Source organism: Anoplopoma fimbria, chromosome 10 (assembly GCF_027596085.1).
Source record: "Anoplopoma fimbria isolate UVic2021 breed Golden Eagle Sablefish chromosome 10, Afim_UVic_2022, whole genome shotgun sequence".
NCBI classification, from domain to species: Eukaryota; Metazoa; Chordata; class Actinopteri; order Perciformes; family Anoplopomatidae; genus Anoplopoma; species Anoplopoma fimbria.
Window position 1 is genome coordinate 10901148 of NC_072458.1, and position 19546 is coordinate 10920693.

General features: G+C 42.7%; 3 protein-coding genes across 3 annotated transcripts in view; 1 reads left to right on the plus strand and 2 right to left on the minus strand.

The window, feature by feature from the left end:
• The window catches only part of cldn35 (claudin 35), a 242449-nt gene that overhangs the window by 44698 nt on the left and 178205 nt on the right, over positions 1-19546 (minus strand). The gene's annotated exons all lie outside the window — the stretch shown is intronic.
• LOC129097531 (uncharacterized) lies at positions 2604-5615 on the plus strand. The gene is given in 3 exon segments (XM_054606424.1): positions 2604-2706; positions 4098-4734; positions 4736-5615. Coding segments are annotated over 3 exon segments (1107 nt in total). The 5' UTR covers positions 2604-2701; the 3' UTR covers positions 5201-5615.
• Positions 17828-19438, minus strand: cdca5 (cell division cycle associated 5). The gene has a single exon (XM_054606416.1). It carries the CDS (start codon positions 19413-19415, stop codon positions 18615-18617), a length of 801 nt encoding a protein of 266 aa, XP_054462391.1. The 5' UTR covers positions 19416-19438; the 3' UTR covers positions 17828-18614.

Below are 19546 nucleotides of genomic sequence, written 5' to 3' on the forward strand. Positions count from 1 at the left end.
CTTTGGGGATATACCTTATTCCTTATAAGGTGAAACACACAACACATACAGACTTGACGATACAGTGAATAAAACATCAAAAAATACAGAAATCATAAAACAAAAACCAGGCAGAACATGTACTAAAACCCACCTTGCAAGCTCACATAGAATACAAGAGACATTATATCATAAAACCAGGCTCAAAATTGATTAAGTTTGAATTTCATTCAATTTCATAACTATTTCGACCAATATTTTAACATGTATCTCGGGCCTACTTCACATTCACATATAGTCATTTAAATACCATTCAAGCAAAGGCTATATGTAACCTATACTTACCCCTTATTCAGAATTAAACAATTTAAACATTTATGTGTTTGTCAGTCACTATAACCCATTGTGGGCATTTATAAGGCACGTATACAGCGGGTAAAATAAGTATTGAACACATAACCATTTTTCTCAGTAAATATATTTCTAAAGGTGCTATTGACATGACATTTTCACCAGATGTCAGAAACAACCCAAGTAATCCATACATACAAAGAAAACCGAACAAATAAGTTCAGAGAATAAGTTATGTGTAATAAAATGGAATGACACAGGGAAAAAGTATTGAACACATGAAGAAAGGGAGGTGCAAAAAGGCATGGAAAGCCAAGACACCAGCTGAAATCTATCAGTAATTAGAAAGCAATCCTGCCCCTTGTCAGTGCAAATTAATATCAGCTGGTTCAGTCCCAACTGATGGCCTTTAAAAAGGTGTCTCATTACCAAGGTGTCACACAAGAAACATCTCATGATGGGTAAAAGCAAAGAGCTCTCTCAAGACCTTCGCAACCTTATGTTGCAAAACATACTGATGGCATTGGTTACAGAAGGATTTCTAAACTTCTGAATGTTCCAGTGAGCACTGTTGGGGCCATAATCCGGAAATGGAAAGAACATAATTTCACCATAAACCGGCCAGGACCAGGTGCTCCTCACAAGATTTCTGACAGAGGAGTGAAAAGAATTATCAGAAAAGTTGTCCAAGAGCCAAGGACCACTTGTGCAGAGCTTCAGAAAGACCTGGAATTAGCAGGTGCAATTGTTTCAAAGAAAACAATAAGTAATGCACTCAACCGCCGTGGCCTGTATGCACGCTCACCACGCAAGACTCCATTGCTGAAGAAAAAGCATGTTGAAGCTCGTTAAAAGTTTGCTGCACAACATTTAGACAAGCCTGTGAAATACTGGGAGAATATAGTCTGGTCAGATGAGACCAAAATTGAACTCTTTGGATGCCATAATACACACCATGTTTGGAGGTCAAATGGCACTGCACATCACCCCAAAAACACCATACCAACAGTGAAGTTTGGAGGTGGGAACATCATGGTGTGGGGCTGATTTTCAGCATACGGCACTGGCAAACTTCATATAATTGAAGGAAGGATGAATGGAAAAATGTACCGAGACATTCTTGATAAAAAAATTGCTGCCATCTACCAGGATGATGAAGATGAAACGAGGGTGGACATTTCAGCAAGACAATGATCCCAAACACACAGCCAAGGAAACGCTCAATTGGTTTCAGAGAAAGAAAATAAAGCTGCTAGAATGGCCCAGCCAATCACCTGACTTGAATCCAATAGCAAATCTATGGAAAGAACTAAAGATCAGAGTTCATAGAAGAGGCCCAAGGAACCTTCAAGATTTGAAGACTGTTTGTGTGGAAGAATGGGCCAAAATCACACCTGAGCAATGCATGCAACTAGTTTCTCCATACAGGAGGCGTCTTGAAGCTGTCATTACCAACAAAGGCTTTTGTATGAAGTATTAAATAACTTTCAGTAAGCGTGTTCAATACTTTTTCCCTGTGCCATTCCATTTTATTACACATAACTTATTTTCTGAACTTATTTGTTTGGTTTTCTTTGTATGTATGGATTACTTGGGTTGTTACCGACATCTGGTGAACATTTCATGTCAATAGCACCTTTAGAAATATATTTACTGAGAAAAATGGTGACGTGTACAATACTTTTTTTACCCGCTGTATTCCTGTATACTATTTATAGATGCTAAAAGGGTTAAAGAAAAGAGTTTCAACCACTTTATGTGTTCGTTGTAATTATACACAGGCTATAAACCCTATAAAGGCTCAATATATAAGTATTATAAAACTGGCTGTGTGTTTTTTGCTAGAGGGCTAAAGTGACAATGGAACAAGACTTCACTCTCAACTTTGCCATCAGCTCAACATGATGATATCATGTGGCTGTTAGGGTTGTGATAGATCCATAGAGTCCTGTTGCTGTGCAATAAGAAAATACCCCCAAATAACATGACAGCCATCTCTGTCCTCACATTGTTTCTATTCTCCACGGCTTCCCTTTTCCTGCAGTCCCAGCCCAGTGCAGGAAATGCCATTAGCCAGCCACTCCCGTGTTTTTTGTCTTTCTTTTTTATACCCAGAATCACAGAGGCAGTGAGAGGAGGGGAGGAGGAGGAGGGGAGAGGAAGAGGAAAATAAACATCACATAGGAGGGTCGGAGGAAGAGGAGGAGGAGGAGGGGCAGTGTCCAGCTTCGACACCGCACGGAAAACCAGCTAAAAAAGGTAAGAAGGAACCAGAACGCGGTGCTAATGTAGTCACGCGGCTGCAGGTCGGTCCTTTGGCTTTAGCAGATGACAGGAGGGTGTTTTGGGCCGCCGAGGAGACAGCACTGATATGGGGTGAGCGTTACATAACGCCCGACGTACATGAAAAAAACATTCCGTTTCTTCTCCGCGTTTTCATCTAGTTTTCATCACGTTAAGTGGAAATACCGAATCTTTTTTTTTAAATTATTATTATTGTACCGGATGAAAACGTGTCGTGTTTTGTGTGCGTGTCTTTTTTTTTTTTAAAACCTTGCATTCATCACTAAGCAGTAAACATGCAGCCGCTGAACGCCATTGGTCGCCTTTTTCGTGTTTTCTGCAAAAACGGGCATCTTTTAGCACAGATAAGAATCAGCCACCCGGCAGCAGGACTCCTTTGGTATTCATTGTATCCTATTTTTTATGTTTTTGCATACAGATATATATTAACGCAAATATTTTCCCAAACAGACTGCGCATTATTTTATGACGTCATTTATCATTTTGCATTTAACATTCAGCGCTGGAGCGAGAAAAATGTTGATATTTTTTTTTTATTTTTTTTTTTACAAGGGGAATCAGATTTTCTTCCCCCTCGTGACCGGCAAGCATCAGTCCGCGCCTGCCGCACGCGCGCTCCCGACTGAGCCACGGTCGCTGTCCTTCAGCACCTCGTGAACGCGCGTGCATAGATGAGGAGAGGAGAGGGGGATTGATTGACAGCAGCCTGAAGTCAGGATTAGAGTAATTTCCATTCGGAGGAGACATATAAATATTTGATGCTAATAGAAGTGGAGTGTGCAGACCAGCCTGTAGTTCTAGACATTATAAACAAGGAGTTTGGTGCGACCCGTGTGTGTGTGTGTCTCATCCATGTACTTCCAATTGTTTTTTTAGGGTTTTTGTTTTTTTTGCAGCTACAATTTCCAATGTGTGCCATAGCTGTGTCAACTGCCGATGACTTGTTTGTGTATCTTTTATGCAGCTGCTGGTTTTGATTCATGCTTGCACACAAAATCAACTGGCAGAGGCTGGAAAAAGGGTCTGTCAAAGTCACTTTATCGTTGGATGTTATAGTGCAGCTGAAGGCTTGACTTGTTTTGGGAACTCTTGAGCTTCCGGAAAGTGCTGTCATCCAAGATTAAAAAGTTTACTCTGCAAAGGCATAAAATTGATAAGATGCGTTTTGTCTGGAAATTAAACTTGTGATACAAACAACAGCAAGACAGAGCCATTGTTAAGAGGACACTGTGAATCTGTTCAATTGTTGCTTTCAAGAAGATGCTAATATAACTCTGATGTTGAAGTTTCCACACTAAAAACACAGATTAAAAACACTTGTTTGAACGCTAGACATCATTGTTTCTCTGGGTAACATTCAACATTTTTTGAAACCTTAGTGACCTGGTTCTTTATTTCAACAACAAAAAACTTGAATCTGGGGTTCTTTAGGTACTCTAATGTTCTGTCCCTTGTCGTTCCAGTGAGGCTCAGTCTAGGTCAGCGATGCTTCACCATCGGGACCAACCTCTGAACTCAGCCTACGGGGGTAAAGGAGGCTCCAGCAATGGCTCCTCCTCCTCGCTGCGAAACAGGAAGGGTGACAAAGATGGCAATTTCAACTTCCTGTCGGGCAAAGACAACCAGGGCACCGGAGGAGGAGGGGACGAGAACCGAAACCCGGTGCGGCCCCGCAACTTGGGCCCGCTGGGTCGCGACCCTCCCAACTCCTCGTCGTCCTCTGGTTATCACCACAACTCGGGGGTACTGTCGCCGCGCTCCCGCCTGCCCTGCTGGAGCCCCCTGGAGCCCCTGCCGGAAATCGAGTGTGGGGACGACGGTTATGGCCGAGTGCCCCCCGACGGAGCAGAGGAGGGTAGGATGCAGGAGGAGGAGAGGAGGGTGATGATGAGCCATATTGAGGAGAAGCAGATGGAGATGCAGAGGAGAAAAAGCAGCAGGGGAAGGGAGGAAGAGGAAGACGTTGCGCTGCTGGAGGACGGAGACGAATGGGGCGACAGCGACTCTGAGTCCGAGTTCAGCAACCGCTCCAATGGCAGCATGTCCTCCCTCAACATGGACAGTGGGGGCGAAGGGAAGCTCATGGGAGGCTGGGACCGCATTGGGGTCGGGGAACCAAAATCCAACCACCAGGAAAGCGACCCGACCAGAAACGACAACCAAGAACCGGCGGGGGAGACGCAGAAGCTTCAGCCGAAAGTCGCTGACAGGAAGTAACCTGGGAAATCTTCTGGAGGAAGGAGCCGAGGAGGAAGGCGACGACCGGTCTTCAGACTCGGAAGGCGAGATGCCGGAGCTGATGGACGCGGTTTGGACGCTGCGAGACCGCGAGCGCTTCAAGGCCCAGGAGATGGAGAAGCACCAGGTGCAGCTGACCATGTACCGCCGCCTGGCGCTGATCCGATGGGTCCGCACCCTGCAGGGCCGCATCCAGGAGCAGCAGAACCGACTGCAGTCCAGCTTCGACGTCATCCTCACGCAGAGGAAGGAGCTGCTGCGCATGGGCGCCGCCGCTTCCGTGGCCAATGCCACGCCCCCTGCTGCCACCGCCATCGTCCAATCGTAAAGAGAGAGAGAAGGGGAGGATCTGAAACAGGAAGTGGTTCCGAAACAAAATTTTTTGGTTCTGCTTGCTTCCATCCTGAAGACATTTTGCCTGAATAAAAAAAAACAGTCTCCAATCTTCTTGGCAGACATCTTTAAGCTTCACACTCATGTTGCTGATTGTCATGATTTTCTTTACTGATGTCTCCCCCAGAGCATCAATACATAAATGTATCAACACCAAAACCAGAACACTTTAATGCGAGATTAAGATGTTTATATCAAAAATATCTGTATGTCTGTACGCTGTTGTTTTTTGTCTTGACCTGTGCGTTGAAAATACTGTACCAAAAATAGAATATTGTGTAGATGTAACTGTTTGAGATAATTTGTACTCTGAGATCATGCTGTATATAGAGAGATGATAGTTAAATTCAAAGAATAAAGTTATATGATATATCAGATTTATTCGTGTTGTCTGTTTGTTTGCACGTTCATAAGATCTGACCCAATGAAAGAGGGTCTTAGTCAGATTTATTAATAGATATTTCTGATAGTTAGCACTTTAAGAGCCCAGAGGCTTCCTTTCATAACAGATCAGCATGTTGATTTCACGGAGCAGGTCTATCAAAGCTCCCTCAGTGCAGATATGACTAAAAAAAGGACAGTTATCTTCTGGAGCTGTACTTGCTGTTCTGGAGCCCTCCTCCGGGGCAAATGACCTTTTTACCGAACAATTGCCTATTTGTCAGCCGAACAAAGTTGTTTTGTATCGGCTCATCTCACGGGGTCGGGATTGTGTGTGTGTTCTGCGGGGAGTGTGATAGCCGTGTGAGGCTCAGGCCTCAATCTTTACGGGGCATGGCTGGCTGCTGCTGCCGCGGGCACTCCGAGATCATCTCACCTCCTTCCGTGTGCATGCGCGAATCTCTGTGTGTGTGTGTGTGTGTGTGTGTGTGTGTGTGTGTGTGTGTGTGTGTGTGTGTGTGTGTGTGTGTGTGTGTGTGTGTGTGTGTCAGAGAGATACCAGCCGCATTGCCACCCTGTAATCTCCATCCTGAGCCCCCCCCCCCCCCCTTCATGTCTGCGCCCCGGGGCCCTGCAGGTCCTATCCGGCCGCGGTGAACAGACGCCGGTCCGGTTGCGCGCAGGAGAGCCAAACCCCGCGGCACGTTTGGGATAATCCCCGGCTATGCCTCCTAACTAACTAACTCGGGTTTATTTTCTGAAGCTTATCGCCTCTCCTGGACGCAGGCGTCGCGGAGAGAGTCGGAGTCGATTTCCATATTGATCCCGTGTTCGCTGGCTGAAGGTTGGAGGCTTTGAGGGGCGTCAATGCGCGAGGATAACATGTTTACACCGGAGTAGTGACAAGTAAGCAACGCGCAAGAAGCCACCTCTTTAAAAAAAAAAAAAGGACATTGAGGTGGAACAAACAGGCCTTTGATGGAGGGGTTTGTAAACCACCGAGACGTGATTTCAGGGTAGTTAGGAGGGATTCATCCAAACAAAGCGCACGAAGAGATAAATGAGCCTGAAAGCTGCTTTAAAGATGGTCTGATCGGTTTCACCTCAGGAAAAAGTGTCTGAATAATTCTAAGAGCAAAGACAGTATTAATGTCAGTAATAAACCCCTGGTGGTATAGGCATATTTCCCCAGTTTAAATAAACAAGTCAACCGATACCAATATCGGTCTTTCTTTCTAATAAGACACTCATTATACAGTGTTTATACAGAGCTTATAGGGTGTTATTAATCATTTAATGCATGGTCTATAAATCATTTACCAATAGTTCATTGCTCTGTTATTAGACATGATTAAAATCGACTTTTAATTTGCCATTTAATAAAATCTAAATCACATCTTTGAAAAAAGTAATTACATCTGGCAGCCATGGATGCCAATAAAGAAGAGTCACGTGTTTATCATTTTCTAATAACCTGACAGCATAAAAGTTAACAAGTCTTCCAGATGTTCATCTCTACAATAAAGTTGCTGATGTTTAAAGTTGCATAAATAAACGGTTTGTTGGCCGGATGCTCTTTAGCAGCATTTTTCCAAAAGGTCAGGGGTCAAACGGAGGATAATCTGACGAACTTTAGAAAAAACACAGTGAACGTCTTTTCTTTATCATTTATCACAACATGTAAACATTTGCTCTGGTTAATGGCTTACGGCTGATCTATAAAGTATTCAAATGTGTTAATCGACAATAAAACCACCAGTTAGCCTACATCGAACATATAAAGGATGCTTTGTATAAAAAGTGCTACCGACGTTTACACAGAAAACGAACAGAAAGTCGAGCCTTTAACATGTGTCTACATATTTATATCCATGTGATGTGAACAAACAGGTGTGACCGCTGGGACCCCCGCTGCGGCCTCTGTCTCTCTCTGCACACCTTTTAATTTAGTCAGCAATAAATAATGAGAGGAAAACGACACACGAAACATAACAGATATGTTGGGTTTTCTTCAATGCAAAACTTCCTGGAGAGCAGAGAGGTGCGCGCAGCTGCGCCTTGTGGCCCCCCCATGGCGACGTGGAGGGGCCATCAGACAATCTGTGCTTTTCTCTGTTTCACTTTCTTCTCAACATTCTTAGGTTTTAATGTCTGGAAATTATTTAAATATATTTTTTTTAACCCTGAAATAACTAAAACTTGACATTCTTATAATATATTTCCAGGGATTTCATTTACAGAGACATTCACCTGACCTACTACTACTACTAAATGGCATAGGCCTGATAATAAGTCTACCGTCATACATCTTTTATTACCGACAATTAAGAACAGAAAGAAGTAGAGACTGAATTAATAAATTAAGACTATTTCATCATTTGAAATAAACTATAATTCTGCACAATACTTAGGGATAAAAACACTCATCCCTTATTTATACCTTGATATTTAAATAAAAAACTAAAAACAACAAACAAACAAAAAATACATATTCCATGGTAGAACAGGAGCAGGAAAAAAAGGAGTTGTTTATTGCCTTCCCCTTAAACACCAGTTCTTAGAAGAAATGCATACAGGGATGAAGAGGCCGAGCTGTTCCTGGCTTTCTTCAATCAGGAAAAAAAACAACTGAAATAAACTTCTTTAGAGAAATGTGTTTTAACCAATTACACATGATTTAGAAAAGTAATATTTAAAACCAGAATTCATCTCTCAGAGTTGACCTGACCTGTGACCTGACACAACTGTTCTCACACTTCACGTGCTGTCAGCAACTAAACAATCTTTCCGGACATTTCCTGCTGAAAGCATGCAGAGAAAATATAATCATCCATGAGAAATTGTGTTTTTTTTTCATTGATTCATGACTGACCCGGAGGACCTACGCAGAGGCTTCTTTGTGATAAAACAGCGCTGAACGGAGTCCACTAGGGGGAGACACTCCATCACAGACTCTGTCGGCTCAGAGCAGCTGCTGCTGTTCCTGTGTTCTGACACCAGGGGGCGGCGCTGTGCGCATGAGCGCCTCATCCAGCAGTGGTGCACTTAACAGGAGGACCACCTGGGATCATGGAGAGGGTTCCCACTGGGAGGTGATAGATTGTTTGTCACTACATGTTGAATGATATAATGCAGCGGTTCATGAACTGAAATCAGGTCGTATAAAAAGCATATTTCAATATTCGATTTTTCTTAAAGATGTTCCACTAATTTTTGCTTAATTCTCTTGGGACCAAATATTCAATTGAAACAAGGAAAAAAAAAATATATATATATTTTTTAAATTATTATTATATAAATATATATAAATTATATAATTTCCCCTGTGTTTACAATTTTTTTTTGTAGACTTTTTAACAAACAAAATGATTATTTTGAAAATAGTTCTTAGGGTCTAGTGTTATGCTGCCCCTCTATGAACCACTTTACCCTTTTAAAAATCCCAAACTGTATCTTTAAGGCTGGAAAAGCCTTCTTCTTCCTCACCGTCTGACACTACAGAACATATACATTCTGTATCAGATTGTTCCAGCTCTTCATTGAAACTATAATGTTCACACTGAAAGAAATATTCAACATATTTGGAACCATCTAGTAACTCTGGGATGCCAACTAGAATTTGAAATAAAGTTCTGTGTGTCTGAGCCATATATGTTTGGCTACACACACACTAAAAAGCTCTGGGTCCAAAATGACCCAACAACTCCATACTGGGTTAACTGGAAAAACAAACCCATGTCAGTTGAAACTGTTGTGTTACTTACCTAAACTAGCTTATTTAAAACTTACATGTCACTAGATTGTATTCTTTGTGGGTTTAAATGTCATTTTCACACCCTTTGGTACAACTAACATTTGTGATAGTGGTCAGGTTGAGCTTGTTAAGATAACTCTACGGGTCCAACTTGCCGTTAGTGCTGGGTTAACGTTTAAAATGCTTCTCCTCATATAAAAAAATAGCAAAACTTAATGCCCTTTGCCTAAATTCACCTCACCTCTGCCAGTTAATGAAAGCAGTGCTTGCTATTTTGCACATTCATGGCCTTGTAAAGCTTTAATTCCTCCTGCTGTCACATTTACAGTTCTTATCTCTCTCTCAGATTCAGATTCCTCGGGACACAAGTGGAGGGCTGTATGAGGGTTTTGTATGAGGATGCCCTTGACATGAAAAAGTTCGGGGACCCCCGCCGAAAGCCTCGGCTTTAGCTGCTCTGTGGAGCTTTCTGAGCACAGATATACATATACACCCTATCATGCTCTCCCTCTCCCCCTTCCTGCCTCTGCCTGATGTAGTGTGACAGTGTGTTCGCCCGCAGCACTCTGCTGGCGTGGAAACAATCAGCTTTGACAGAAAGGGGGTGGTGGTGGTGGAGGGGAGGAGGAGGAGGGAGGGAGGTAGAGGAGTAGGGAGGGATGAAGGGTGGAGGGGGGAGGCTGCGGCCCCGAGGCCTGTGTATGATGAACTGGATAGAAAGACCTGTCGTCAGAAGAGAAACAACACAACACATAGATAGATAGATAGATAGATAGATAGATAGATAGATAGATAGATAGATAGATAGATAGATAGATAGATAGATAGATAGATAGATAGATAGATAGATAGATAGATAGATAGATAGATAGATAGATAGAGACTACAAATCACATTAAACAGCTTTTTTTGGGTTGAGATTTGGTGAAAAAATATTTTATATATTTATTTATATTAAATGCATTTTCAATTTCTGTTATTTTTCTGAAGTGAAAGAAACTCATATAAACCATAGTTTTATCAAATCTCTTTGAATAAAAAGTCACAGGCATTTTCTAAGGACAAGTGTGGGCATTTCAATGTTTGGAAAATGTGTGATTGTTGGTCTTTTTTGGTAAATGTAGTTACTGTGTTGGTTGGTTTGAATACAATAATCAAGCTGTTAATTTGGCTTAAACTCCTGAAAAAGAGAGTTTGATCTCAAAAGACCAACAACCAAAAAAAGGTGTTTTGAAATTTCCCATATTAATTACACGGAAGGGGAATGTATTTACAATTTTCGTTTCATTAAATGTTTCTCTGTATTTAGTTAATAATCATCATTTTTGCATTTTTGCTCATTCCTGCAGAGCCAAGTCATTGAATTTAAATAAATTACAGTCTCATCAGCAACAGATTTAGAAAATCAAATTGCTCTCAATTGGTTTAATTTGAGCCATAATTGAAAACCATGGACAAGACCTAAACATCGTCACAACTTTAATTGACAGAGAAGACAAAAACAGGTCAAATCCTCTTTCAAAATGTGAAACTTTTATCAACCAAAACGTCTAATAATGTGTGGACGCAACCTGTTGTCTGAAACAGACCCACGCAGTATTTAAGGCCCTGGTGACCTCAGTGTCAGTCACCCACTTGACTCTCTTCACTAAAGCAATCAGGTCCATTAAGGGGCCCCCTCTCAAAACGTAGCAGTGCTTGATTCCAGGACTTGTGTGTGTGTGTGTGTGTGTGTGTGTGTGTGTGTGTGTGTGTGTGTGTGTGTGTGTGTGTGTGTGTGTGTGTGTGTGTGTGTGTGTGTGTGTGTGAGAGAAGTGGGAGGGTGTGTGTGTGTGTGTGTGTGCGTGTGTGTGGGTGTGTTTTGCTGATGGTTCAGCTGCCTCGTCTGCTTTAACCAGCTAATAAATATGAAAACAGCAGGTTAAAACTTTTTTATTCGTCTCGTGCCTGAAAGGATTATACCCTTCTATAGAGTCCCGTGAAAAATCCCCCAAACCTCATAATGCCCAATGTTGTCCCATAAAACGGTGTTGGACAAAAGACGGAGAAAGGGAGCTCTTTCACGCATAAGGGGTTTTCTCAAGAGCGCATTGAGGGAGCCCCGGCCCCCGGACCCGCCCATAGATTATCTGGCTGTCGGTGAAAGCGAGGCTGGGAGCGGCAGGTGCGTGTGCCGGGCACGGGGGGGTCGTGGGTCGTGGGTCGGGGGGGGGGGGTGACCATGCAGAGGGGTGGTGAACTATGGAGAATGCTAGAGCAGCTGCCGGCAGGAATGTTTGCAGATTGTCACTTCCATTTAACTTGCTCTTTTTTTTTTTCCCCCTTCTTCTCTCCACCCCCCCACCACCCCCGAATCCCGACCCCAGTGATGGAGCTTCTCTCCCCAGGTTTTTTGTTCCCCCCCCCCCCCCACCTCCGAGATGGGGCTAAACGGTGACACCCTGTCCACCAAAAGCGACGAGCGTCTCGGGTCGCTCCCCCGCCTCAGCGCCGTGAAATCGTGGATTAAGACCGATAAGCAGCGAGAATGATACGGATCCCCACCGTTTTTACGGGACTAAGCGAATGCCAAGTAACTCGTGAGGCAGGGTTAACACACACTTTAACTCCGTCTCACTTGGGTCCCCAGAGGCTTCTTTCATACAGGTTATTGGATTTCAGTATTTTTTGAAGCGCACACATCAACATATGGTGGCCTGTAGATGAAGCTGGGGCTGTTTAATAATGCAGCTCATGAATTTATCTCTGCAACTTTGCCAAAAAAAAAAATTAATCAAATAACACAAGGAATGCAAATCGTAAAGGCTTTTGTCACATTGGTCTCTCATGGAGGCATCACCTCTTATCTTAATTGTCATGCCTTCAAAATAAAACAAAAAAACCTGAACCAGAATTCATTTTTTATCGAAGAAGATAGTTATCCCCGGTGTTGACCAACGCAGGCTTGTCTTTGCCTGGAAAATGGCCCTCTTGCACCATACCTTGGTCTCTAATCTCTGTCGTCCAAACTGTGTCCCTTCTTTGCAAACTGTGGCCTAAGGCTATGTGTGGGTCCGTAATCCCCCCCTCACAACTCCGCAGTCCCTGCTATTCCGCTGGGGTTTGGCAAGAGTGCGGCACGACGCGGCTTTTTCACACCATCTTCCAGCAAAAAAAGGGATTAATGTCGGCACCATTATGAATAATGAGAATGAATAACAAACAGCCGTCTGTTTATCCCGCACGATTAAATAAAGGAAAAAGTGTCCTTGTGCTTTTTTTTTATTGAACGGTCTTTAGGGCGTTCGTGGAATTGACAGAATGGGATGATAAGTCACCATCTGATGCTTTAAGCCAAAGCACTGGCACTGAATGTATCTCTTAATTAATGTATTAACAGAGAAAAGTAGCTTCTGTACGTGTTTCTATGCAAGGACGGCAACAAAAGTTCAGATTTATAGCCCAAAATGAACTAATCATTTGAAGATATAGGCACAGTCACAGCCACCACTGATGACACTCAGGTCGTGTCTTCTGTACTTTGAATTTATTTTATTTTATGATTTGTCAATTTGGACACTTTATGTTTAAATTGAAGTACTATTAGCAATCAGATTGTATTCATTTATTCCTGGTAGTGTGTTCTTCCTATTACAAAACGTTCAATTCATGTGCAATAAAACACTAGATTCCAGTACATATAGGTCCTTATGTGTTCTGGTATGACCACTAGATTAAGGTTGCTAATGTTAGCTAATGTTAAATAGTGGTAGCTAACATTAGCTGTTGGTAGCTAACATAATTTTAGAAAGGTTACTGATTTGCTGACTTTATGACCCTTGTCTTCTTGTGCTACTGTTAAACTACATATACACTGACATATTTTAGCATTTAGCATCTTGTAATTGACATTTATGCCCACAGTGGCTGCTACATAGTCCTGCTCTAAACGTGTACTATGTCTAACTGCTTTAGCATTTACCTTCTTCACATCTTTCCGTCTTGTACAGACTTTTCCATCACACACTGGATTATAGTTCAGTGCACATACAAACAGGTATCTAGAATCATAAAGATTAATGAGCACATTGCTCTTTATGTAACCAAATCAACATAAAAAATAAATAAATTAAACACACTGCTGTTGTGAGAGTTGACAAAATGTTCCTTTTGCATCTACTTAATGTTTCTCCTCTTTATTGTGGCCTTAACATTTTTCTAAAATGTACAGTGCAGCTGTTGCACAATATTTGACAATAATTTGGACAATGCATTGGAGAAACATTGCTCTTAGAGGGAACAAATGATAACACATGGAAAATAATAAAAAATGTTTGTAATAAAGAAGAAACAAAATAAAATAACACAAAAAAGTGAGAAATTAGAGACTCTCTTTGGCCTTATAGTCTTGACAAAAGTGTCTCTTCTTGCTCAGTATTTTCCAACATTTACTGGATCATAACTCAGACCATAGATGCCATGGACACAGCAACATGACGTAGTCCCATGACGACCATTCATGGGACAATGTATGTGAACAACTTTGCTCTTAGTTGAGAGAAATAGGGACTAATGTGACCAAATCAACCTGAAAAACAAACTTGAAAATGTTTCCAAAGTGTCAACATAATGTCCATTCAGCATGTTGTTTGAATGTTTGGCACTATAATAAAGACATAACATTTGTCTTCTATTCATCTTTTCCCCTTTTTGCTTAGTATTTGCCACCACGCAATGGATCATAACTCATATGATGGAATAAGCTACTTTACTTTTAGTAGAAATAGCTGTTAAAAGAGTCAGAAATAAAGAGCGCTCTTGGACTTAAGCGTTACAAAATGTCTCATCTATGCCTCCTTAAAGTGTCTCCTGTGTATCATGACCTTAGTGTGTCTCCCCCTCACACCCTCTCCTCTGTTTTGCTCAGCACTTCCAACACACACTGGCTGGCAGGCCTCTGCATCCACGGCTGCCAAGACGGACATTGCGGCTCGCTACTAGGATGTGAAAATGAAATATGAAACAGTGGTGTGATAAACTGGTAGATAATCATCTTTTCATTAAACTTTCATCCCCAGTGACTTAAATATTCAAGAGCCCAATTACAGAGCTTGTATCTCCCTCTCCCTCTCTCTCGCTTCTCTTAACAAGAGCAGTCAGGGGGGAGAGAGGAGGATGAGTGGCTTAAGGGGTGAGTGAGAGCATCATTATGGAGCGGTCACACGTGGAGGAGGAGGGGGAGTAAGAGATGACCCGTCGTCCCTCATCGAGGACGGGGAGCAGCAGGCCTGTCCAGAGAAGAAGAGGAGGATGTGGAGAGGAAGAGAGACAGACAGGCAGCAGACAGACAGACAGGGTGCAGCCATGCAGGTCTGACGGATGGAGGGACGGAGGGAGACAGACAAAGAGACAGAAGCAGAGCCGTATAGATTTTCCAGGCAGATAGTGGAGAGATGTGTGCATCCTGATGAGTGCCACAAACAGGGTGCATGACTCTCTCTTGTCTGCCTGTTTTCTGTGTGTGTGTGTGTGTGTGTGTGTGTGTGTGTGTGTGTGTGTGTGTGTGTGTGTGTGTGTGTGTGTGTGTGTGTGTGTGTGTGTGTGTGTGTGTGTGTGTGTAAGTGTGTGTCAGTGTATTAGCAGTCAGAGCACTGAGGCCCACGGGCGATTCCTGTGTGTGCTTGCGATAAAGGGAGAAAAAAAAAAAGGAGGAAGTATAACGTGGGGGAAGCGGGCGTTGAGGAGGAGGCGGTGAGGGGTGGGTGAGAGGAGAGATGAGGAAGTTGGTTGGGGGGAGAGAGAGAGAGAGAGAGAGAGAGAGAGGTTGAGGGGGTGTATGCAGAGAGTGCAAGAGAGAAAAGAGAGAAGGAAAAAAAGAAGAGAGAGGAAAGAGCATCCAGCAGAGTATGGAGCTTCCTCTGTGCTGTCAAAGCCTCTGGATCATGTCCCCATTGGTCTTTCACACACACACACACACACACACACACACACACACACACACACACACACACACACACACACACACACACACACATGCACGCTCCTTCCCTCACCCAATTGCTCCCTTCTCCCTCCAACCAACCCCTCTCCTCCCCTCCCTCTCATGAAAAGAGTGTCTTGGCAGGGTAATTAAGAATGGCCTCTAAACACAGGAGAATGGCAAGAACGCTCCAGATGAAAGTAAATGATTAAAATAATTACAGGCTGAGAGCTGACGAGCCGGAGTGTGGGGTGGCCGCCGGACATTTGTCGGTAATTAGATAATTAATCTGAATGCAAATGATGAGCCCTAACGAAGCAGTCAAGCTGAACCAGCGACAACTGCCGTGAGTGAAATGTGGGGATGGGGGGGGATGGGGGGGGAGGTGAGAGGGAGAGAGAGAGAGAGAGAGAGAGGGGAGGGGGTAAGAAGAGCAAAGAAAAAAACACATGAATATGAGTGTAAAATATCCAACCTTCCAAAAATTCGGCATTGAACAGCCTCAAAAGCAGCAGCAGCAGCATTGTAAATCAATAAGTGTTTCTGGCAGTGGCAGCTCAAAAAAACACTGCTGCTTCACTCTGTTTGTAACTTCCAGTCGAAGTGACAAGCAGTCATGAATACATTGTTAAAAAATATACAAAAAGACGAGCCACTATGTGTTGTGCTCTGCAAAAAAAACAAAAAAAAAAGAAGTTAAAACATGTCTCCTCTCCCAGGGAGCTGAAATGGCAAATGAACATGAAATGGCACCTGAGGAAGTAAACAGAGCACGCTCTGCACACCCTAAAATGCGTGAGCAAATTGTGGATTTACTCGCTCGCTGCCACACATTCATTATCCCTCTGTGTCTGTCTTCCTCGCACACACTCACAAATACTATCAGATTTGTGTACGTGCTCTCAGCAGATGTAAACAACTATCTTCACAGTGTATTCAGAGATGAAGATATACTTGTCAGCCTCCTCTGCAAACGGCTCTGGATCACTTCTTTGAATTCAAATACAGATCTTCAGGGTTTATTTATTCCACCCTAATATCATATTGCTGTGACAGCTGTGGCAGTATTTTAATTAGGCGTTATAAAAACAGCAATGATTATACACTAATAACTTGAGTACAGAGCATCTGGGAAGTAAACTTTAACACCAGCTTGAATCAAGTGGCGCCCGAACCTTGCTACAAGACAGCTGCGACTCTTTTATTGGTGTAAAGAGAAATAAAATTCCTACATTTCATTGATTGATAGTGAATGGAAGAGCAATTATGTTGCCATAGGGCTGAGTTTTACCAAAACAATACTTTTTTAGATAGCTAACTTTATGAAATATCACCATATTTCAATGTTTTCCTATAAAACCCCCTTTTACCACTTAAATAAAGAACGTTTCCTCTGGATTTTAAGTCTAAATAGTGGCAAAATCTTATAGAATACAATGTTTTAGAATGGTACCGATCATCACATTTGGCACTTTTACGATTAAACCACAGTACTATAGTGCCACAAGAACGTTTTAGTCAGAGCCCACCCAATATTTTGTCATTCAATAACCATCACTATGGTTTGCTTCTATCCCTTTATAATACATGATTTTTATAGAGAAATGTAAAAATATATGAGATCTTTACTGCTTGGTTTACACTATTACATTAAGAAACCATGCTCTTAAGTAGGAATATTATATATTTTTGTTCCATAATGTTGAATCCCCTTTGAAAGAACTGTGATGAAGAATCAATTAAACTACCAGAGTACCAGGTTGGACGTGTGAGAAGGTTGCAGTCAGTGGCAGACATGACAGTTAACAACCCCCCAAAACCCCCTTCCATCTCGTTAGTGCAAATTATGCAACACATCCACTTACACCTTTAAGAGACTCTAGAGGAAAACGTTTTACCTGTCCACCATTCTCATTAAATCCAGACAGATCGCCCACTCACTCATTCAGTCCGCCTCATCAGAGTCACTGGGGACCAACGCTGTGTATGGGAATGTGTTGTTAGTCAGCATGCTTGGATAAAACCTTATTAGGGCCCTGTGCAGGTTAAGATGATCAGTAACTAGTGCAGTCTTCTCCCCCCAACTGATAGCTGTCCAAAAGTCCCATGTTATAGCTCAAATACCTTTCAATGATTTTATAAGCAGATTACTGAATGGCATTGTCTCTTAACAGACATGTCATAGTATGGATATTATATTGTTATTGGGCCCAGATTTAGAGGATAATCAACTTTTCCAAATAATGTGGTGATATTTAAAAAATGCAAATTTATGTTATGGTTGAATTAACATTGACGGTACTAAAACCATCGCTGAAAACATTGACGAAATGTCAAAATGTGCTGTTTTGGCAAAATGGACAGTATTGTGACCGAATGACCCTGAAAGTCTTAATTCAATTCTGGTGATTTCATTGGTTAATTATTTATTAACCATTAATACACAAGCCAAATTTAAAAAATGTTCCTTTATGTTTAATTATGTACAGATGACGCATGAAAAGATTAGTGTAAGAACAACATAAAAACTGTCAGATGATCTCTGAAATTGGACACCAATTAAATGTGGATGTAAAACATTATAAAAAGGGTTACAGATCTCTTAACTGTTGCCTACACATCTGTTGTTTTCCAGTGATACAAATATTATCAAGAAATACAAAATGCCAAGTCAGTCTATTCAATTTGTCTTGTGATATCTTGCTATGCCTGCAGATAATGTTTTAAAGTTTACAAACCACAGCTATCCCACGTGATTACGATCCATATTAAACTGTCGAATATTTCCCCCGTTAGGTATCATGTGCCTGATCTACCAGTTTGGGACTCAAAAGTAAATTTAAAACAGTCAAAGACCATTTAAAAACAAACTTGCAAAAAAACGTTTTGTTATTCCAAGTTGGACCTTTAACATGACAATTGTAAGATATTTGTAGAGTAAACAAAATATGTATAAAGTGTCAATACTAACCAATGAAAGAACATGCATTAGATTTGACTCGTCCATGTACTGATCATTTGACAACATAATAATATCCTAAACAATCACATTAAGAGCATTTAAAAGAAAAACCAAACGTATGAAACTCCAGAGCATCAACATGTACAATATCTAGAGCAGGAAATATACAGAGACTCGTTCTGAGTATGAGGCACACAGATGATTGTTGTCCTCCCAGAGTCAGGGTTTCCCAGCATGTCAGAGACAAACATGTCATGCTGGAGGAGATTCCTTCGGTCTTTCAGTCCCATTATTTACTCCACAAGCAACTCAAACTCCTCTGCCTCCTCAAACTCTGCGTTCATCTCGGCAGCCAGTGCGTCCAGCTCTGTGGTTCCGATCTGCTGGACCTTCTTCCTCCTCATCCTCTTCTCCTTCACCAAAGTCACTCCAGGGATGTTTGTGTCCGGCTCAAGGGAAACTGAACCACAGTCATCAGCCTCAAGCAGCGACGTGAATGAGTTCAGACCGGTCAAGGATCCACAAGACACCTCCAGACCCGTCTTGGATCTCTGGCCTCTCGGGGCCACCTCGGGTGTTTTCATCTTATCGAATCCGAACAAGTTGTGCCGGGAGTCGGGGCTGCTGAAGGACTGCTCGCTGAGCCTGCTGTAGGAGCGGCGCACCTTCTGCGACCACACCGCGTCCTCCGGATCCGCAGCAGGCTGTTTGGGGTGAGACGGGGCCGGTGGTGTGGAAGGGAGGATCGGTGACAGAACAGCGGCCTTCTTCTTCTTCTTCTTGGCCGAGGAGGAGCCCCCGCGGCCGGGGAGCAGAGCCGGGGTGGAGACCTGCGGATTCTTCTGCGTGCTGCTTTCCGACGCCGACCGTCTCGGCGTGTTCTCCTTGTTGTGTTCCGACGGGGCGACTGTTTTCCTTGGTGCTATTTTCCTCACAGTGATGGAGCGTTTAACAGCAGCCGAGGTCAGCGCCATTTTGTTGTCAGTCTTAAGGTTAGCTTGAGGAGGAGAGCTCAAACGCGGCGACCTTCTTCTCTGTGAGCTGTTGAGATTATGAGATCCCGCCATTATGTTTTGAAGCGCCCCTTCGTTCATATTGCCCCCTTTTCTGATGAAAGAAACGTATATCCTTGTATTTCCTCACCAATCGGCAGCGTAGTATCGCCACGCCGGTCACAAAAACAACAGCAGTCCGCTCAAATCTCAAATCGCCCGCCCGAGTCGCG

Excerpts from the sequence above, each read along its gene's own strand:
- cdca5 (XM_054606416.1), bottom strand. The coding sequence starts at position 19,415 with ATGAACGAAGGGGCGCTTCAAAACATAATGGCGGGATCTCATAATCTC.